This window comes from Tauraco erythrolophus, chromosome 6, assembly GCF_009769465.1.
Source record: "Tauraco erythrolophus isolate bTauEry1 chromosome 6, bTauEry1.pri, whole genome shotgun sequence".
NCBI lineage: Eukaryota > Metazoa > Chordata > Aves > Musophagiformes > Musophagidae > Tauraco > Tauraco erythrolophus.
This window is the reverse complement of record NC_141470.1, coordinates 8,194,035-8,217,052: the sequence shown is the minus strand read 5'-3', so window position 1 is coordinate 8,217,052 and position 23,018 is coordinate 8,194,035. Positions and strand designations below refer to the sequence as shown.

Here is a 23,018-nt window from a genome sequence, read left to right as displayed (position 1 = left end):
GACACTGTGAAATAACCTCATAATTTAAAAAAAAAAAATCTCCTGCTTTTGAAGGTATGACTCATCATCTGACTGCTTGTGGATTGGCTGTATCATTACAATGAGATTAGCGAATGTGTCAATTAATTTATTAATATTTGCAGTTTCAATTTTTGTGGCAGGCAGAGAGATACGAAATACTGAACAAGAAAACAGTTTAATCTCTCTCCAGAACACTTCATGTTTTTAAATCATCTCTCCATTCAATCAATGTACTGAATGTAGCCTGCTCAAGACATAAATGCAATAAATTAATGTGGGCGACAGATAAGATTCAGATTCTGCAGAAGCTCAACTTTCCCAAGAAATAATAAAGACTTCTTAGCTGCTCCCTAAGATACCCAGAAATATTTTCCAGACATTACTCTAAGCAGCAAACAACAGTGTTGCTCCCCTAGACAAAAACACAGAATATAGGCACACAGGCATACGTTCAGCCCTTCCAGAAGGTCATGATGTCACTAGGAAGTCTCAGTGGAGATACCAAGGGTGAGGGATTACTAAGGCTAGGTTTGTGACTCTCACACTGACGGGCACATGTGCCAGCACGGGGGAATCACAAAGGCACATTGGGAAGAAATAACGACCACAGTCACTGCCCTTCCACTGCAAGCAGCACAATGGGAATCTGAAGAGGTTTTGTTTGTTCGGTTAGAGGCATTTGTTCAGGGATCAGGACAGAAAATTTGCAGAGCTCCAGCAAGCAGTCACGCAGCCCAGGTCAGCACATAGCTAGCTGCTTTCCATACTTACAATTTCACAACCTAGGCAGTTAGCTAGCAGTAGAGAGTTACGTGAAGGAGTGCCCAGTGTTCAAAACAGAAGCAAGGACCTTGTGACAAGGCCACAAAGCACATGTCACTGCATCTTGGGTCTGTATCATTGCTTTTGCTCTAGCTGCTTGGTTCCTCAGGCTGTAATCTGTTCCTGCGAACACTCACCTAAACAAGTGTCTGAATCGTGCCTGCAGCAGTGAACCACCCTGATACAACTCCTGCTCCTGTAATCTTCCTCCTGACTGTTAGGGAAGACTAAGCTGATAATCTTTGTCTAGCTGGATGCACACCCGAAGGACCCACTCAGCTCCACAGAGGAGGGCCAGCTGCCTGTGCAGTGCTACAACAGGGAAAAACAAGCCATAAAACACCTAGCAGCAATATAGAAAGTGACATTCGCATCATCTGGAGTAGAAAACATCAGAAAAAAAATAGGGACAAAAAGGCCAAACACACACAAAAATAAGTTGCGAAAATATCAATGGGACATAAGGTAAAGAGGAACACAGAAAAACAAAAAAAACACAATAGTAACTAGGAATTGACAAGAAAGGACCATAAAAGCTCGGCAAGATAAGCAAAGGATACAGTGATACATCATCCCTTCACAAAAGTAATATTGGCAGTTTTGACGCAGATTGAGGGCAGCCACAGTCACCCATTTATACCCTGGCCAAGGGAACATGCGAGCCCATGGGCACAAAGGTTCCGCACCACAGCAGCTTTGTCTCCAAGCCACGGTTAATGTCGCAGCACTTATTAGCATCAGGTTGCTAAAATATAAAGTGATCATTGTACAAGTGAAAAAAAGGAAGACTCCTGGGAATACATCTCACCAAGACACAGAACGATCCTTAGCTCATCAAGTAAAGTAAACAGAGCAGCACAGATTCACCGAGAATGACAGGCAATTAGAGGTACAGTCAAAACCCACCGAAAATCAATGGAAAGATTCACAGTCCCATGCAGATTCTCAATCAGACCCTTAGTTGTAATGCAGATGTATCAATAACAGAACTGGATACATCATTTCGCCACACTAAAAGGAAATAATTCCCAGGTTAGAACAGAACTACAGTCAGCTAAACAAAAAACATGAGAAGCAGATTCTGGCTCTTCTAGGGGACTGCAAGCGTTGGGAGGGGGTATAATACACTGTGTCCTGTAAGCAAAGATTAAAAAAAAAAAAAAATCCGTGTGAAGCCAGCCATGAGAAACACATGGATCCAACATTAGGGTGTTTATTCAATAATTCTACTTCAGAGGCTTTATAAAGTATGCAAACAACTGAGGCATATAAAACACAAGGAGATAAAAATAAGTCCATAAAATTGCCTGCCAAGGGAGAGGAAGGGAGAAAAAGTCTCTTTTAGGGAGGCTTTGGTTGCTATTAGTACTGAAACCACAGCTGGCACTATTTCTCTCATCGACGAGGAAACCTGCACTCCCTCTTACGCAAAATTTAAATTTCACTGCGCGTTTTAGGGGCAAGAGAGGAGGACAGAGATGAATCAAGCATATAGCAAGCAGCAGTGGAAGCACTGAAGGAATTGTTGAGCATTTAAACCACGGCAGCACCTCAGAGCTCCTGCATATTTTGCCAAGCACTTTACCAAACATAGTGGGCACACAGTGACAGGGACGTCATCCCTGCCCCAAAAGGCTCGCCATCTGACTCCCCAGGAGAGGAACGGATTCAGCCAGCTGGGAGGGAGGCATAAGGAAACTGTCGTGATGGCCTCACTTCCAGCCCAAAGCTTCTCAGCAGGGCAGCCTGTACTGACCACAGAGGAGAGCTGAGCAGAGGCAGCTTTGCTGCTGCTGGAGGAAGAGGAGTAGAGCTGCTCAGCAGGGACCACACCAGCCCTGGCTGGCAGTGCTCTCCCACCGTCCACACTCCCTCCTCCCCGGGCAGCAACAGCTACTGCCACGGGCAAAGAAAGGGGAACAGAGACTGATACTCTGTCATCCTCAGCAGCTTCTTCCCTGAGCAACTACTTCCAGGGCCATGCCTGGAGCTGGCATGAGGTGTTCCCCATGCAGCAGCTGTCTGATCTCCTAGCTTGTTGCTAGCAGAGGAGAGAGCTAAAGAAAAGCTGAGAATGAGAAAAGTTGCCAGCTTTGTTGACCTTTAACCAGGACTCCTCTTGGATGCCAGATGTGACATGGAAGAAAAGATGAAGGAGGCTTTGTGGAAACGCATGACAAATGAGCACTCAAGACTGACAGAGCAGATAGGGAGTGATGTCTCAGTGCTGCACCGGACAAGACATGAGGGGCAGGGGTAGGATATGAAGAGCTGACAATAAAGATGAGTGCTTTGCACTTGGGCGCTGGAAAAGAAAGCCCTGTGAGGTGGCATAAAAGATGTTCAAAGCAATAAGCCAGAAATACAGTATTTGTAACCACATTCTTGGAACAGGGTAAAAACATGCAGCTCTGAGAGACAACAATCTGTCTTAGGAGCTACACAGACTAGAATGAACTGCACAGCTAGAAATTTTGCAGATGACTGTTGTAGAACTGTGCCCTGGAGCCTTAACTTTGGAAAACCTAGGAGTGTTGCATTTCAAGTTCGGTCTGAGCTTGCAGTCAGCCAGCCACAATGGACCAGAAGGGCACAGCTGCCTCCCAGGCAGCCAGTGACAGCATTTGAGTTCTTTGTTGTCCCTCCCAGACACAGAAAAGAAACCAATTTACATTCATCTGATTTGCAACAATAGAATATGGTCCTCAAAGCTCATGTTCTGGCCACTATTCCCTCATGCTCCCTGTTTGTTTCCCAAGCCACCCAGGACTACACAGAGAGAGGCTTAGGAACTAGTCCATCTGACTCTAAACTCAAGAGTCCTTGACGCAGCTCAAGAAGCATAAGAACAGAGAAAAAAGTAGTCTTTCCTGCTGTTCATTAGCAACATGCCATATCTTGGCAGCTCTTCATCCGGAGATCAGCAGAACACAGGTTGCATGGCAGTTCTGCTACCATTCCTATTCCAGAATCCTGGCACAGAGACCTCCAGCTTATACATTGATCCCAGTACCAATCTCCAAAGTCTTCTCCTTGCTAGCCACAAGTACGTCGTACCGTTTCACAACAAATCTGCAGCTAATTCAAAATACCCAAAACAGAGCATGAATATATTTTAATAGAAAAGCAGTTCTACCCACTGGAACTTGCTGCTTACTCCATCTCATAGTTCATGCAAAACCACTGCAGAACTGCTGGTTTCTGCAGTACTCCCAGAGCTTGCAACACAATACAGATGTGACTGGCCTTGGGATATGTGTCAGGGTGTCAGATCCATTAGCAAATTACAGTAAATCAAGCAGGTTACAATGTGCTAGCTGAGTCATAGTACCTGACAGTAGGTTTTCCATGTGTGTCCTCTCAACCTGCTGCAACCACAGGATCTTTAAGCTATGTAGATGTGGACTCTCACAGCCAGTCAGACCAAGAAATTTGTTACCACAGCTCTGCCCACAATATGCCCAAGGTCAAAGTCAGACAGTGACCTCATTTCACTCTTCAAAAGCTTTGTCTAAATACCATGCAACGATGCCACACCATGAATTATGTGGACCACAAATTCAATAAAAGACATAAGCATAAGTTATTAATTCACTATTGATATTCAAGATTGATGACAAAACATTTATCCTAATAAGCACAAGGTACACCAGTTAACTCCACACAGATTCATTAAAACCCCTTGAATATTTCAAATACACAGACAGAGTGAGTGAAAAAAGCAATAAGCATGGGGGTGGAGGGGGAAATATGCAAAATATCCTACTCTACCTCAAAAAGTGTAAACACTAGGGTGGATATTTTGCTTCAGGACAAAAATCAGCCATCACATCAGATCATGTGGTTTCTATGTTTAATCTACAAATAATGATGTTGGGACAAGACTTTATCAGTTACTGGGTAAAAAACAAGTTGTATAGAACAAAGAACATGGACCACTACTGGGATTAAAATCAGTCTCAGCAATTGAAAAACATGAGTTTTGTGAGCAGAGAGGTGATGGCAGCTTTCCTCCTTCCAAGCATTTGAAGAAATTTAAATTTAACCCAAAGCTCTCCATTCCTACCTTTATAGCAGCCAGCTTTAGTAACCGGCAAAGCCAACTGCAAGTCTCCTCCCCAAGTGTCCTGGGACTTGACATAGCAAGCTCCTATACCTTACCTGGAAAGGACACTGAAACTCTGAAACAAATACTTTTTTTTTTTTCTTCCCAGAATGTTTAACTGAAGTAGACATGAAAGAAAAGGAACTTGACGCAGAAGCAAATTTTACAAATCACAAAGAACTGCATGGATCTGATATTTGGAAATGCTGGGGAAGAGTCATTATTTTTGTAGTCTTTCAGCCATCACTGACTTTCAAAGAAGTATCTGCTCTTTTATGCTCTCTTTACCCATTACGTGATGAAAAAAGTCACAAGCCAAATATTTGTTTTCTCTTACGAGTCACCTTTAAGATTATAATCCATCCTGACACCAGGACAAGGAGTTCATTTTTGCGTTTAAAGTAATTCATCACCGAGCTAGGATCTGAGCTGCACCAAGAACAAATGTGTTTCAAAAACATGTTGCTGCAAGTCTTTACACAGCCATTTTAAATGTCTAATGCAATCACACACTCCTGTGGTTTGCTTCCACCAGAAAGGCTTTTGCATTTACATTAATCTCTAGGAATTGTCCTACACTACAGAGTGTTCAGATTATCGATTTGATCACGTTACTTTGAGCTGCAGACTCTGACTTTTGACTATGTGCTTGAGCAGAAACCTTTGAGTGACAGCTCTGTATTCTGACGTAAGGCAATAGTCACCCTGTGATGAGAGCCCCCACTGAGAGCATGTCCCCACTGTTTTAAAACAGTTTTAAAAACAAATCCTCAGCATAAATCTCTGGCATCTTTATACAGTCAGACTGGGAGATGAAAAGAGGAGGTAGTATTTTATTGAGTTTGCAAAAGGAGAACTGAAGCAGGTACAGTGTTGATATACAAGGCCAGGCAGACACCTAATCCTCTTGACATCAGTGAGAGTTCAAGATTTAAATGATTTTTGCTGATTTGTCCACAATAGATACATCCACAATCACACCAACAAGATTCATGTTTTCCTGAGCAGTTGGGGATCATCCTCGAGCCTCAGTCCCAAATCCCTAACTCTCAGCCTCTGGCTTCAATCTTCAGAAACCAGATTCATAGATTTCTAGGTTGGAAAAGACCTTAGAGATCAGAGTCCAACCGTCCCTAATCCCCATTAAACCATATCCCTAAGTAGATCATCCACCCTATTCTTAAACACGTTCAGGGATGGGGACTCAACCACCTCCCTGGGCAGCCTATTCCAGTGGCTGACAATCCTTTCAGAGAAGAAATACTTTCTAACATCCAATCTGAATCTCCCCTGACTAAGCTTATACCCATTTCCTCTTGTTCTATCACCCAACACTAATGTAAAGAGCCCTTCCCCTACCTCCCCACCATCCCTTCTCAAGTATTTGTAGGCTGTAATCAGGTCTCCCCTCAGCCTCCTCTTCTCCAGGCTAAACAGCCCCAACTCCCTGAGCCGCTCCCCATAAGTTTTATTTTCCAGCCCCTTGACCAGTTTAGTCGCCCTTCTTTGGACTCGCTCCAGGAGCTCAACATCTCTCTCAAAGCGAGGGGCCCAAAACTGGACACAATATTCCAGGTGTGGCCTCACCAGTGCCGAGTACAGGGGCAGGATCACTGGCTCTGAAGGCTGGGAAGCTCCACCAGCACAGAGGGACCAGGTCATGCTATGGCTCTGCCCCTCTCTGCAGCACAAACAACTAACCAGTCCCTGGCTTTCAGGTGATATATATGCCTAGTTGCCAAAATCTGTATCAGAGCCCCTGAACTCTCACCTGGGAGCTTACATGCTCTCTTCTCATACACAGTTTGGAAAGCTGCAGAGCACTATCTGCTTGTTAAATAGGCCACAGAAACTTGGCCATCTTCCTTATGCTGAAGGCAGGGGTAGAATAGTTCTAGGTTAGGATTAGGCACATCGGCAGACTAATGTGGGGAAAAATTGCCCTATTATCATCCATCTGATACATCAGCTGTGCCAACTCTCCCCATTTTATCTATACTTGACATTAGACCAAACACCTAAGCTTTTCAAGAGAGATCATTATATAATAATCACTCTTTTATTAGAGGTATGTTTTAGATTAAGTTTTTGGCCTTCATGTTTGTAGAGAAAAACTAAGTGTGACCTTGAGTAGGTTTTAATGCATGAGGATCTGGAGAAAGCAGCATTATTGTCATCTTGTGACGCCTATAACATCGCATTTGGGGATGCTCAGGGATCACAAGAGTGGGACAGAGGACTTCAGCCTCAGAGGTATCTACAAAATCATGAATGTAAGAGAACACAAGAGGCAGAGTTCAAATCATTGGACCATCTTAGCAGGGCTTCTAGTCTTGGGCACTGTGTGTGCACACAGTAAGTCAGCCTTGCTGCTTTACTGCATCTCTTGTACAATGAGAGCAGGCTCAGTGCATACAAACACGGTAACATTCAAAGTGGCACTTCAGAAAAGGGGCTCCAGGACACAGGCTTAGGTCTTCTGGTGACACGTCCAGGAGAGACAAGAGGTACATGCAAATACTTGAACAAATGTCAGTGCTCCTTTCTGTGTACCTACAGCTGCCTTCACCATCAAGTTCTTCTGACATTGCAGAAGATCACATCAAAACATTAACATCAGAAATTAAATAGTCATGATAGCAATATGACAACATCATGATCGCAAATGCAAACGCCATTAAAAAAATTCAGGAAAAGATGAAATTCTCATGACAATGTTAAAAATAACATATGCACCATGTGGGTATGTTAATGTGCTGTCTTTCAGCCTCACAGGCTGGGCTGGGAGATGGCAGGGGTGTTTTTTTGTGTTTCAAGAATAGTTACGACCTTAAAAATACTAATTATTCTTGCTCACTCGCTCTCCAGAGCTCTCTCTTGGGATTTGCTGTCTCTAATGGGGAAGAAAACTTTTTTCTGTCCTCAGAATCTTAGCAATGCTGTTTCAAATAATACACTGTTAAGGTGGTTATGCTGCCAATGAAAGGTGCTGCCTCCACAGCCCTACTGTAGCTTCGGCCCAAACGCTGTAATGCACTGCCCTTCAGCCACCCTTTGGTCTGATTTAGCATCGCAGGTGATTTGGCTACTCCAAAAGACCATTAAACCATTGACCCATTAAACCTCAGACCCAGTGTGGCTGTGCCAGCTGTAACACAACGTGCCAACCAGCTGGCCCTGGCGCCAACAGCACTTCATTAAAACCACTGAAGAGCTAGGCATGATTAGACAGCGACGCCATGTTAACAAGGAAGAACACTGACTTTTAGGACTGGAAATCAGGACAGATGCATGAGTTTCTCTGGAAAGTGTGTTGTCACTTAAACGAAAAAAAAAAACAAACATGGTACAGAAATGGGGTGATTTCATACTGCAGCATTTAACTCTTCCACTAGAGAGGATCTGCTCCCTTCTCCAGCCTGACACAGCACAGGACAAAGCCTTGAGAATCCTCCATGCTGATAAAGGGTGCCCAAGTGGCAGCTTTACACCCTGGACACTCCACCATGCTCCGACCTTGCTGAGCAGCTGTAAAACCTCCCCTAAATCTCCTCACCTGCATGCCCTGGCCTGTGCTACAGAAAAGGTTTATGAACAGCATTTGGACCTGGTTTGATCGAATGACAAAAGCAGTTGTGACCGTAGATGCCAGTCTATTATGAAGTGGATTTTGCAGCAGACAGCCAAACAACAACGGGCAGCAGTAACTTCAAAAAAGCACCACACTAGTCCTCATACTGGCCAAGTTCTGAATATTTAAAGACTATGTGGATGGGTCTCTTTGATTGCTCTTATTCAACACAGCTCTGAAGAATAAGGACTGCATTGCTTAACCTCAGTTGCAGCTTTGTCCCAAAGTCCTCAGTACCTATAAGAGCAGTGGTTTAAGTCCCCTCCCCCAAGCCAAGATTCATCATTTCCAGCTGAAGGGAAGGACAGTATATTTGTTCTGTGCTGAAGCCCCTGGGACTCGGAAGACAAGATGAAATGGAAATTGTCTTCTATTTTTTTTTAAACCCAGGTTTATACGACTGGTATGGGCCAGATGAAACAAGATGGATTCTTAAGAGGCTAGGTCCCCTGGTACACAGCACAGACTGAATGTTATCAAGATGGTACATGCCAGTCATTAAGATGCTAATTGGCCCTGACAGGGCTCTGGTGACTGAAGTGAACATCCTGACTGTCACTACCTGGAAGCATTGCTGCAGGGAACAGCTCCAAGGACCCTAAAGGAAAGAAGTAGGTGTGAGGAGGTAGAGAGATGGGGAATGTTTATAGCTCTCTACAGCTGTCTGCATCACATATTTAAATAAGAGGAAAAATACTTCTGTCTTTCTATATCGTGCTGCTAAAAATTCCACTAAAAAGATCACTTTGGGTAATTTACATTTAAATGGACTTTGCACATGAAGTAGATTATTTTCCTAGTCGTCTTTACAATTACTTTCTCTTCCCCTTTCCCAGGACACCATGACTCTGGTATCCAGCACCATCTTTTCTTTTCCTGTTTCTCAATCTATCCAATTAAAACATCAGAAATAAATTAACTTGTCAGATTTCCCCACCAACAACACTTTCCTACTGCTCTGCTCCCGTCAGAGCTTTACTTCATCTTGAAAAATTCTGGTGTGTTGAATGTTTTTGTTTGTTTGCTTAGGTGGCCAGACTTGCCACCAATGTACTAGATTTCCAGAACTTTCAAAGCAGAGAATCAAAAGTTTCTGAACAGCTCACTGGTGACAGAGTGGCAGTTTCCAGTTTTAGTTGGACAGCATTCTTGTCAGGCTGGGAGAGCACCAATAGGGAAGTGCAAAACTGAGACTGAAGTATCTATAAATTAAAGAGAAGGCTGAGAGTTATCAAAAATGTGGATTGCTGAAAAATAAATGTTACTTGAAGGTGCATTTTGTACTTCACTGCAAATAACTAACGACACTGAGCGCAGCTCCTGAACCAGTGACTCAGTGGCCTCGATGTGACAAGTTAGCTGTATCCTTTATGTGACCAGCTGTGAACAAGATAACTCTGCTAATGAGATGCCAGAACAGACACTTACATCATTGGACCTCAACCCTGAATCGCAGGCCAAAATTTCATCCAGGCCCTGTGCACATGAGATGAAACTCAGAGAAGCTACAATCCCATCTAATCTATGACAAAGCAAGGAGGCTCTGCAATAGTATTCACAAACAAAAATGAGTGTTTCTTCTGACAGCCACAATCAGATGTCCACTTTTCATTAGTCCCTCACACTACCATAATACCCAGGCAACTCAGCATACTATCTCCCTAGAACTTCAGGGGGTGCAGACCAGAACCAAAGCAGCAGGTAAGATCCCCTCTTCACCCCAGCAAACCACCCAGGTGCTCCTGCACAGCCTATTAAGCCCCATAAGTGTCAGTTCTGTGGTCTAAAAAATCTGCTGTGATGAGGGAAGGGGAGAAAAGTAACTTGAAAACTAGATTCAGTTACTGGAACTCCAACAGTGTCTCCTAAAATGACTGTAGAACACAGAGGAAAGGGAAAAAAAAAAAAAGAGGTAAGTGGGGCAGAAATGGGGATACAAGTCTCCATGCACTGGTATTTGTACTGGTATCGCACAAAAAAAGTTTCTTCTTGAAATAGTTCACAGTACAAACAGACAAAGAATGGCGGGGAAAAAAAGAGACACAGAGGTGACAAAGCAGCTGGGATTTCCACTCCCCTAGCACCGGGGGGGAGAACCGGACCACAGTCCATCACCTGCTCTGCTCAACTAAACCCTTTCCAGCTAGCCTCAGCGCAACCTTTCGCAGACAGACTGCAGAGGAGAACACCGGAACACTGCCAGAAGGATCCTGGAGAGACACAGAATTTGTGCCTCTGCTGCATGCTAGTCCTCATCTATAAAACAAACACGACTCAAGAGCGTGTGTTTCCTACTGTCACTTCCCTCAAGCCCCTGCAACCAGCTTCACTTTCCTTCGAAAATAGGTTTCATTACTTCATAAAATGGATGTATTAGTCATGAATAAAACCCAAAAAATTACTGGGGAGGGAAGCAATACTCAATGTACCACAGTCAATAAAAGACAGAAGAAAAGAAAAACATTAGCTGGAGAGTTCCAAGAAGGTTAGTGTTACGAAGAAACAAAATATTGGCTCTGACACAGGAAAAAGCTCTTCTGAATACCAATGTGTTCCATACAGTGACAAAGAAGCTATACTTATCTCGAAGGAGATTAAGTAATATACTGTAGCACTTGAGGAAAGGGAGAAAGGTAGAAAAGAGAGGCAAGTAAGCATAAACACAAAGAGAATCAGGCCCCTGAAGTCTGTTTCATATAGCTGCTTCTCCTTCACAAAGGAGATTTATATCTTTTCCTTGGAAATTCAGCATTCAGGAAAGTGGACTTAGAAGTATAACTCCATAATAATACCCTCTTTTCCAGTCCCCAGGAAACTATAATACTGATTTACTGGTCAAAGAAATAAATGTGCCTCAGAGCTCCATACAAGGCACTTCTGCCTTTCTGAAGTTAATCCAGCTCTAAGATGGATAAGCAAAAGGCCAACGCCAGTGGAAAAATACCGCAGAAAGTATTTGTGTAGATAAAAGGAGCTTTCTGAAGGCCAGTGTTGCTGACATGATGGAATAATTTTCATTCTCCAGATAAAGAGCTGGAGAATAAAAGTAGAAAAAGTTAACAGCGCACAACTCGTTCCCTGGGTGCCAGGACGTGTTTGCCGGTGGGGGATTATGCTTTACTAAAAATGCCTAAACGGTTAAATTTAAAACTGGAAATATTTCATGTGAGATTCATTCGAGCAAACGTTGACATCAACATCTGCACTAGTTACCCAGACTGCTGCTACAGTCAATGGAGAGAAACAGGCACCTGCACGGCAGGATTCATCTGCTTCTAAAGCAATTGCCTGAAACACGGCCAGCTGAACTGTCTCCTAAAATATCTGTTTCTGTTTACTGACTGGAAGGACAGTCCATATAACTCATTCAGATGCAAACAGGTAGTTTGTAGGCATCTGAAGCTTACAGTGGACTCATTTCACCAAGCATCAAAACGATTGCAGCACATCACTTGAGACTCAAGTACAAACATGGGGTTTGCAAAAACAAATCCACTTTCTTCCCACTGCGATGACTGGAAACCTTATTCTGGAGAATGCAAATACAAGTCCCAAGCTTCTATACAGTCTATGTTGCCAATTAAAACAAATCAAGATGCAACCCTTACAGTTGCAGAGATAGCCTTTTAAATGCAAGCAAAACACAAGTGGGAGCAAAATCGTATTCCTGAGCCTACAGATTGATACAAATAGGACTTCAGTGATACTCAGAGCATGAAAAGAGCCACAGGAGGAAAATTCACAAGACTAGCAGTTTTGCTTTTACAAAATAATTCTCCCTTAGATTCATGTCGACAGAGCTGTCCCTCAGGTCCTAATCCTGGGTTTAAATGCAGCTTCCAGGAGCAGAGGGGAAGATGATGAGCCTCAGATTTCTGTTAAAAAACATTTTTTTTTTATTGGTGAACAAGGCAAACAAGTCCTAAAATAGAACTTAATTATACACACTGCAAGTGTCCAAATCCATGGCCTGGCAGAACAGCTCATACAGCCCTAACTGACCAGTCTCTGATTGAGGAGAAACCCTAAGACGTTCCTTTACCCCTCTCCTCCCAGGTGCTGCTTTGTCCCATAACACAGGTGGCTGGGAGCAGGTTTCAAGAACAATCCACACAGCCCATAGCACTTCTCCCTCTTCATTTGCAAGAGATTCTCTGGGAAAAGCACTAGCAGAACTGGATCACTTTCACCAGGACGCCAGGAGCCCACTGCTGGTCACTGTCTTTCTCCACGTGCTACTCAGGAAGAGAAGTATCCTGTGTGCATGTTCACATCTGGGAAACATTAGACAACTACTGTAGGTAGACCAACCGTACTGTGTGTATGCCAGAAGCACAGCTCTCACCAGCCTGTAGTATAAACTGTGTGTTTCCTCCATCTGGAAGGGTTGGACACAGCCAGGATGAAGTCTCTGTTCAGGCAGGAGCATTTACTAATGCAGTGGTCATTCATCCCACGTGGGCTGAAATCTCTCTGATTAGGGACCATTTCCTTGCCCTGCAGTGGCACGGTGCTTACATAGCATGAGTTGCCAGTTGAGGCTTGTGAACACCGCTGTGGTACAAACAAACAAAATCAGCCTTATTCAAGACTAAATTCCAAAGCAAACATTGTTTGCTTGCCTACGTTTAAGAACATAAAGGGTTGGCCTAACCTCTCGATTCAAAGTAAACCAGACAGTGACCTTCTCCTTTGGCACAGACGAATAGCTATGGGGAAGCTGCTTCAGGACTCAGGAGCAGTCATTGATTAAAACTGAGAGATTCCTCCTACCAATGAAAGGCAAGGCAACTCCAGAAACATCTCCTGCAGCACACATGAGAAACTGTCCAATCTTAACTTCCACTTCAAATGCTAATTACTTTCCAGAATACTCACCTGAATTTTTCCTAGCTTCCACAGAGGATAAAAAAAATAGACTGGTACAGAAATCATCTTTCCCTTTCTAAATTTATATAAATTACGTAACTGCACTTTTCAAGGACTATAGCAAGTGACTAAGGGAGAGTTGAACAATGAACGAACACTACATGTAACAGAGCAGGAAAAGAATACTTTATACAGCAGAAGAGCACTTCCCTCCCCAGGAACTTCAAAAAAGAAGGTAGAAGGCACTATAATTGCACAGATGAAAAATATTCAAGGACAACGGGATGTATGGCAAGTTATTTTAATTGCTGAGTTTATGATATATGTTAAATGATGTAAAGGACGCCCAGAGCACAAGGATGGCTGCCATCTTAGAGAAGATGAATGCACTTAAAGATATATGTTTTCTTAACATGTATATCTGATAAATTAGACATGCATAACGGCAGTGCAAACTAGCAGGAAGGGCTCACAGGCATTTTCTAAAGGCAAAAGCTTATCATTGTGAAAGGATTTATTAATTATTATAAATAAAATTATGATTATGGAGGTTGAAGGCCTGAATGTATCTTGCCAAAATCATTTACCTCTGGACTAAAACTCCAAGAGAAGAGGAAGAAAAGAGCAATTCATTTTCTTGTGGTAGGATTTCAATTAAAATCCAGAAAGAAGCTTACATACATTGGTATTTGGTTTTTTAACGAGGTATGGGCCATTTACTCAATTGATTTTAGGACAAATGTATTTGTATCACTGCACCTTTAATCAAGACTTCAGCATAAGGCACTGTGAAGCAAAAGAGAAACAGTCCTTATACTAAGAGCAACACAACAGTTCCCCAGCAGCAGCTCACAGGGCCAAGATAAATGTTTGTAGCCTCCCCAGTATGCAAAATCAAGCGCATCCGGCATGCGAGAACAGTGATGTATGATAAACAAGGAGCTCAGTTTGCCAGAAACTTTGTGTTTGGCAAAAGTCCATAGCTCCAAGAAGGTTAGAAGCCACTGAATTAGAGTACATTACAAGAGACAGGGTGGAACAAAAAAAAAAAAAAAAAAAAAGAGAGAGAGAGTGCACAAGGAATGAAAAAGAAAAAGAAAACCACAGCCAGCCCAACCAGCATCCTAACATGAGCAGCTCCAACAGTCCAACAGGGAGAGTGTTAAGCTCAGCTAGATGATGTTTCAAGTGGCTTTTGGGGACCATGAGCTGACCTCCACTAGGAGCCCTGTGCTACCATCACTGTGAGCCCGATGGCTAAGCAGAGAGAGTGTCATCAGAAGGGTTGAGGGAAGCACAAGAGCTCAGCTGGGGCAGGCAAAGCGTCGTTGCCCCCCCAGTTCCAAGGCAGATACATTGTGCAGTTCACTCACGGACAGGTACAGCACCTGCAGCACAGCCAGGTAACACACCCTGACTTTGCGCGCGGCAGGCTGTGCCTTGCTCACAACCGCATCCCACGATTCTTCAGTGCCAGTAGAAGGAAAACAGCACTACACCAAACAGTGGGAGAAACCCCTCACATCTTCATGATACACAAAGCCTGAAGGAATGCGCATCATAGAAAGATTTAGGTTGCTGGCATGAAATCAAACATATAAGCCAAAGATTATTCACAAAGATCAAGACAACCTTCAAAGGAGCCAGAAATCCAGGGGGAGGCAAAGTATTTCCAAGCAGTTCCACTTTCCTCACACAAGCCAGGGAAGCTCAGAGAGAGGGTCATAAATAATGGACTTTATTTTCATTCTTTGCATACACTCTCACTGGTGCGGTGCCCAATGTCATCCAGAGATGGAAGCTGATAGTGAGCCATTCTTAGATACTCAAAGATACCTTAAAAAGGGACCTTTTCTTGGAAGAAGAATGCTCAGTTTCTGAAATTCAAACTCTTGTCATTTACTAATTGCTTTACATAGTATACGAGTATAAGAGCACATCTAAGAAAAATCAGATTTCTGATAATAAAAGCCCCTGTAAACTAACACAGGAAGGCATTTCGAGATGCAGTAGCTAAAGGTAGCCTATTCAAACTAAGGTACCTATCTAAACATCAACGTAAACAACCATGACAGAACTTCCCTACAGCAGAGAGTCACCATTACTTGATGTCTTCGAAGCAAGACCAGAGGATCCTGCTCAAATATACGATCTAGCTTAAGCCACAGTTAATGGTTAGATGCAAAAATTAGTGTTAATGAAAGCCACCCTTTCCCATGCACTCTTGTGGTGAGCAGTTCTGGTCACATCAAAACTCAAAGATGATTAATTGAACTGAGAATAGGTACATGAAAGTGTTGGTAAGAATAAGAGGCTTATTCAGGAGATCCTGGTTTGTTTAGGCTGGCAAAATACAGCCTGATAAGGAATAGGATCACTGACTGCAAATACACTTGAGGAGGGAAGCAGCAAGAAATGAGAAGAGCTGTTGAAACCATTGGATTATCTTAGTGCAGAAATGAGATAAACCAACCATGAACGCTTCTAGGCTGGGGGTCAGAAAAATCTGAGCACAGAACAGTTGTGATCTGGAGCAGCCTCCCAATGGGAGAAGTGGAAGAGGAGAAGAAAGCAGATAAAGAGAAAACCTGAGAGTCCACAGAAAGGGCTCCTGCCCCATATTGATCCCTCAGCAGCAGGGAGTCTTCCCTGGAACTGAGGCTTGGAAAGTCGGGACGTCCTTTCCAGCTCTGAGCTGGTACACAGAGTTCAATAACTTGGTAACCAGTTATTACTGGAAGAGAAGGATTTACTTGGGTTTTTTTTGCTGTTTATGTCTAAAACAGAAAAGTTTTTGTTTTCTTTAGACACAAAGGTAACCTCTGTTTTTCATCAGTTTTCCAAGAGCTCAGGAGAATGCACAGCAGGAGGAACACATGGCAAGAAGAGATAATTTAGGATGCAACCTTGAGTAGCTTGTGCAGTTAGACAGGACACCATGAGCAGCTCTTCACTCCTGTACCACCAGAGGTGGACTTCATGCACGTTCTATGGTAAAGGTCTTTCAGTTCTTACCAACAGAGAGAAGGGAAACTAACAGGTACTGAAGAGCCAACATTAAAGCCCAAGAGATTCAGAGAAACTAAAAAAGCAGCAGTGCTCTACAGTGGTCAGGCAGCACTGGCTGCTGGGTTGTCAATCAATCTCAAAGTATGTATCCTTCTTTCTACAGACTAGGTCCACAGACTCTGGATTCAGCAATCCTTTCTGCAGCACATCAAAGTCAGTAACCATATGAAAGTTAAAGCCTAAGCCACAACAACTTAGTAGAGGAAGCTGCTGGAGTTGCTCTTGTTCTCTCTCCTTCAGAAGCAGCTTACCATGAACCCATCAAAACATATATACTAGGACTTAGGAGAGCTTGGTTACCTTCTGACAGTTCACCTCCTACCCTTAGTCTCATCTCCTTGGGTCAGGTTCTATCTCTTACCAGATATACACAGGGATCTCGGGGAGAACATATATGATTAGTGACTTAGCAACACCTAAATGACCTTCCTGCTTATACCAGAATCCTTGCCTTCATCTTGCAATATGAGGCATTTGCTGGGAGTTGGAAGCTGTGAGAGCAAACTATCACCAAGCTGCACCATCTCTTGGAAATAACAGACTAACCCTAACAGAAGTAGTCAGAAAAAAATAATCAGGAAGTAAAAGTCATAAGCTTTCCATAACCACTTCATTGTCTCAGAGCTCCTCACTCTCCCACTCTGTACACAAAGCTTTCCCTCTTTGGAAAGTGTAAAGAGACTCTTGTGTGCTCAGAACTGTAATGTGAAAACAAAATTGTGTGTTGATGATCTTGAAACTTATTTAATGAAGCGGTTTCAATTCCACCCTTCCTTCCTCCCAACTCCACCCTCTCCTCTGAGAGGGAAGTTTGTCTGGGTTAACATGGAGTGGAAAAAGCAAGCTAAAAATAGCCTCCTCTTTGCCTTAAAGAAGTTAAAACTATGAATAAACAGTCTGAAACAGGAATGCAAATAATCTGCCCACCAAATTCCTACACTACCTTCTTGTTCAATTCTTCAAAACATTTTCATAAGGATCAAATACACAGAGCTATTTCTGCAGAGCCTGTGGTATCCCAGAACCGCCTGCTTCCTTGCAGGCTTTGGCATGAGGAGAAACAGATTATGAGACTGGATGAACCAAAGATATAACCCAAGATTGTTAAGTAGTATAATATTTGAGCAATATTCTTGCTTCCTAGGTACCAATATGAAAAAAACAAATAAGAAAAATGCACCAAGAGAACACAAAACCATTTCTGTTTCCCTTTTCTTTGGGACAGACAAACTGCATTATCTCGAAAAATCTACCTTCCCACTAAAAAGCACTCACAGTTATCGCTGTCTTAGACCCAAGTCACATCTGTCCCTGACAGCAATAGCTGTCAAAACTGGAAGAGCAGGGTGATCAGCCATCCTTTTCAACCTGGGCTGGAAGCCAAAGCAAGGTTGGCTTACATATTTGCAGCGCAGAGCCAAACAAACTTCTTTATTCTGTTCCCTATGCCATGCCATTAGCAAGCAAGCAGATCAAACCTCAGGAAGCATCCTTGCAATCCGAATACCTGAACCCTAACTTGATTTTACCCTATTCCTTTTCCACTGTATCACCAGTAAGATTCAGGTAATGCCATAAGAGTCACATGTGCTATCCTGTCAATGCAGACAGAAGTCTCTTGGCAGAGCTGCCTTTCATTCCCACATTCCCAGTTTCCCGTAGCATGAGGCATCACAGCATGCTGCCGTGGAGTGCTATAGACACTGCTACGATACCTGATACCAGTTACATTTTAAAAAAGAAAACCACCTCCCTCCTCTTACAGCAGATGAGTCCTCTGGAAGGAGAAAGGAAATACCTCACTTTCATCTCAGAGTTCAGAGGGAATGTTTTATAGCTGCCAATCCTATCAAGATCCCATTCATCGATGCACTGGGGACAGCAACGATTTTGAGGTAGGCTGCGCGACGAAGAAATAGCCAGGCTCTGACAAGAACTTTGCCCGGTGACGTGGGGAAAGCAAGGTAAAAGACTTCCCTGCGACCCTAGAGTCAATGCTGAAAGCCAACACGCAACAGGCAGGCCAGCTGAGTTAAGCTTACATGTGACCATGTAAGGCAAAGCCACATGAGGAGCAAAGCAGCACCTGCTACAGGACCCCAGGCAAGGAACATGAACCCAAGCTGTTTGCCACCACTGGTGTCCCAGGTCCAAGCAAGCACTTTCACTCGGAGAGGCGAGACACATTCAGTGATCAGAGGGGGACAGTGGATGCTGGGTTCTCGTGCTCACATCTTGGTATCACCGGCATGGTACACGACCTTCCCCCTCTGCTTCCTATGCATATACAGTGCTTATCATCTCGTTTTGACTTCTAAAAAGACTTCAGGGATAGTATTTGGGCTGTGCAGAAATATTAGAGAAAGACATTCTGCTTGATACTTATGTTACTGTCGTGGGTTAGGCCACTCCACCAACCAAACCACCCCCCCCGTCCACCCCAGTCGTTCACTCACCCTCCCCCAGCCCCAGAGATGAGGGAGAGAATTAAAGGATAAATGGGAAACCCGTGGGTTGAGATAAGAACAATTTAATACAGATGATTTAATACACAGTGTAGATGCTCACCACCCCCTCGTATGCGAAGCCCGTCTCGTCCTGAAGCTGCAATCCCGGACGAACGCAAGGCCCCGAAAGAGAGGGGGGGGGGGGGGGGTGGGGGTGGGGAGAGAGAGAGAGTACTCCGAGAGTGGAAGTACTGGGAGAGAGAGAAAAAAGGCAATAGAGCAAAAGTGCAGCAAGCGCAAAAGAGCAAAAGCGGCGAAAGAGCCAAAGTGCAAAAGCCCTTCTGTCCGGCTGTCCCTCACCTTTATACTGGGCATGACTCTGTATGATGTGGAATACTAATTGGCCAGTTTGGCCCTCAATCTTAAGTCCAAGTACAAATCGTAAGGAGAGTCGTGGACTCCTTGTCCCAGCCATGCTCCCCCCTTATCCTGTTGTGCTCCTGCACACTGGCAAGAACACGGCAAGCTGAAAAGTCCTTGAGACCTCAGTGCCAACTATAAGCATCAACTTGCTATCAACACTCTTCTCAGAGCGAGCCTCTGAGCAAAACCAAAACATGGAGCTCTTCTAGCTGCTAGAAAGAAGAGCTAACTCTGTCCCAGCTAAAACCAGGACAGTTACTTCTTCAATCACTCTACTGGAGCATTCCCTGGCTCTATCTCTATCCTCAGTCCCCATTCAAGGTGAGAAGTATCCTTTAACAGAAAGGAAACTGGCAGGAACACTATGTCATAGTACTGAATTCTCAGAGGGAATCTGCAAGCAGACCAGGGAGCTGAAAACAGACTTGCAGAGCTCTAAATTAGCTACCAGATCATTCTCCTTTCAACAGGCACGCCAGCCAGCATGAACTTGTGCAGCTTCCTCAGAAAGTCTGGTGGCTAAACAAAAGAACAAGCAAGTCAGAGCAGAAAGTCAAGGGTGGTGTGGGTCAAGGTTAGAAGCAACTGCATCAGCAGGGCTGCCAGTGAAGCATCTACTGTGCATCCAGCATCACATCAGGGCTGACCTGCTCCTCAGGGAGCCTTGCTCAAGCAAGTACAACTGTAGACTCCTGCCTTCTCAAGGGTGCAGTAGCCAAATGTCATAGCACAGAAAAGGCGTTTGACATCACTCATCTGCAACCTCACCCTTTGCTGCCAGCTAGTTTTAAAATTTGCAAGTGGAGGTGGCTTCTGTGGGTTCAAAAGGGATTCAACTTTTTCAGGACACTGTAAAGAATCAGGAGGGAGTGGACATCGACTCAAGAGAAACAGAAAGCAGACTTAAGTGCGTGGAAGCAATCCTGCTTTTGATCCGAAAGCCAAAAACTTCAAAAAGCAGCCGAGGCCGTTTCTTTGCAGAAACAAAGTCCAGGGCTCCTTTACAGCACCCTGCTCAGTGTATCAGAGATTGTGCGTACAGCCACTGTTTCCAGTGACATTCCTTTACAATGACTCTCTTAAGAAAACACCCACAATCACTACAGATGGTTTGTGAGGAATGGTAATTGCCATAAACTGGCATGTCTTTGCCACAGCCAGCAGACTCAGCCAAATACCTGTCTGTGCACCAAGAAGCTTCTGCTTTGAGCAGTGTTCTCCGACACAGGACACATCTCACTTAAACCTTTTCTCCTTCCTGCATTTTAGCCAGCCAAAAAATATATGGTCCGCAGTAAGGTCCATCCATCGGGGAAAATGTCTGCAAGCAGAATCAAGGATCTAAGTGATTAACAGGGGAAGAGGGTGTGTGGGGAAAAATCACAGGCAGCATTTGTAACAAGATCATGCTACCTTCAGCAGAGGGAAAGCTCACTTGCAGGTTACTACAGGACCTCACAGGAGAGTACAGAGACCGAGCTCCCTATGGTTTTCTAGCGCTTTTGTGACTAAAACAGTCAGTCCTGCACAACACTAAATCAGAAGGAAAGAAGGGCCAAGCTAACCACCTCATAGAATGCTGAGCTCCCCATCACATCAGCACCAAGTGCTTTGTACTTGGTCACAGAGAAAGGAGTGGAATTCAAAGGAGTTGAGAAATCTTGATCACAATGATGAGGAAGAACAGTGGTAATGAAAGGTACAACTGTGGTCTTGATCAATATTCCTAATATATAAAACATGCATCTCAGGGCATGTTTGCAGCACTGGAAGCAGTCTTCCAGCTGAGCAGTTGTTTTTTCTTTCGACTCAGCCTCACTTTTAACTACTTTTGATTAAAACGATTACTTTCACTCAATATTCAATTTCTGACAAGTATTGTTCTCTACATATGCTGCAAGCTGGCTCTATCCTTCCAGGCAAAACACAACAGCTCAATAGAAGTAACCTTTCTTATTTTACAAGTCATATGTAATTTGTGCATCCACAACATTGACAAAGGCTAGAAATACACATTGTGTCCAATTCTCTTTCCTATAACCTTGCAACAGAGACTTTGGGGCCTTTTCCTTTTAAAGCATTGTTTCCTCCTGCTATTGTCATTAGTTCTTAGGAGAATCTGTTACCTGAGCACAATTACTTTGCTGATGCCTAACCCCATAACCCAAAATGTACACCATGTCAACTTTTTTTAATTGTACAAGTGTCTTAAGCTCCCTTAAGCACTTACTGGTTTTTTTTGTTCATTGAGTTCTCCAGTTTTCCTCAAAGCAAACACTTGCACATGCATAGATCTGCTCTTGTCCTTCTAGTCTTGCAGATTCTGCACAGGAGATACACGACTGACATTTAGCTCTCCCAACCAGCACAGGACAGGTAAATAATTGTCTGAAAACCAGAGATGGCTTTGCAAGCAATTGTTATGCCATCATTTTAAAGGGTGTGAAAAATCAAAATCACCTGTGTGTGTTTTACTGAGTTATTGGCAGAAGAGAATTATTGAGAAAAGAATCACAAACTATATGGACATTCACAGACGGCTGGTGAGAGTAAGAAAGCACTTTCTTCACTGTATTTCTTTTAGGTAGAAATTAAAAGGAGTTTGAGGGAATAAGGGTTTCAAGAGTTTTCATTTGGTATCTAAATCACACTGAATTAGCTAGCTCCCTTACACCGCTGGGAAAATTCCAGCCTCTCATTTTAAGAGTTTACCTAGGAACAGACTCAGGAACATTGCAGCACTGAGATACCCTCTCCTTTCACCTGCCACTACCTATGACTAGATGCCACACATGTATGATGTGTTTCTTTCTGGCACTCTGAACGAGTAAGGAGGTTTAATCTTCTTTGCCCACACAGTAGTTTTCTCTCCTATTTCATTAAAAGAAGTTTTTCTTTCTGAAGTTGTTCTCAGAAGCAAAATACATTGTCCAATCCTCATCTTGGCCATTGGATGAATAACCAGAACGCACACTCAAAGTGCATAGTCTTCCATCGTCCCCTCCACCACAAACCTCAGCGCAAAGTGAGCAGGTGGCCAGAAAAGCAGAGTTTTCAATGCTTTAGTATGAGTGTTTGGGGACAAGGAGAAAGACATGCATCCGTTTGGCTTGGGACTAGTAAATCAAATCTTTTTGCAGTAGTAAGTGAATTAACAAAGTATAAATATAGCAGAAGATTATTATCACAGCTAAAAAACCCTCACCGGGGAAAACAGAGTGTGTGTAGGAGAAACTCACTGTGACTGGTGGTTTTGCAGATGACACACAAGATGCAGTTGGAAGTAGCTTTCGATCTCCCACAGCAATAACAGCCAGCCCTTCAGTGATGCCACTACAAGACACAAACCAACAGATTCATGAGTAAAACAGGCAGGTGGTGATCAGAGTCCCTCCAGGAACAGACTTTTCAACCCAGCGTTACGGCTCCCTGTTTCACAGTCCCCTTCCCTTTGTACTTCCACATATGCTCGTCAACCTCAGTGAAGTTTGTTACTAAAATGAAACTCAGGTCACCGAATAAAGATGGACTTACTGGAGAAGATCTCTTCTTGCACATTTCCAATAGAAAATTAAAAACATTCAAAAGAGGTGACTTTTTCCTCACTGAATCTACACACAAACTAATAAAG

At 43.5% G+C, this 23,018-nt stretch overlaps 1 protein-coding gene across 1 annotated transcript in view; it reads right to left on the bottom strand.

Moving 5' to 3' along the window:
• The window catches only part of TSPAN4 (tetraspanin 4), a 409,182-nt gene that overhangs the window by 373,839 nt on the left and 12,325 nt on the right, over window positions 1-23,018 (bottom strand). The window contains exon 2 of the mRNA XM_086613432.1: window positions 22,627-22,720. Coding sequence (XP_086469558.1) covers window positions 22,627-22,720 — 94 coding nt within the window. The remainder of the gene's footprint in view (window positions 1-22,626; window positions 22,721-23,018) is intronic.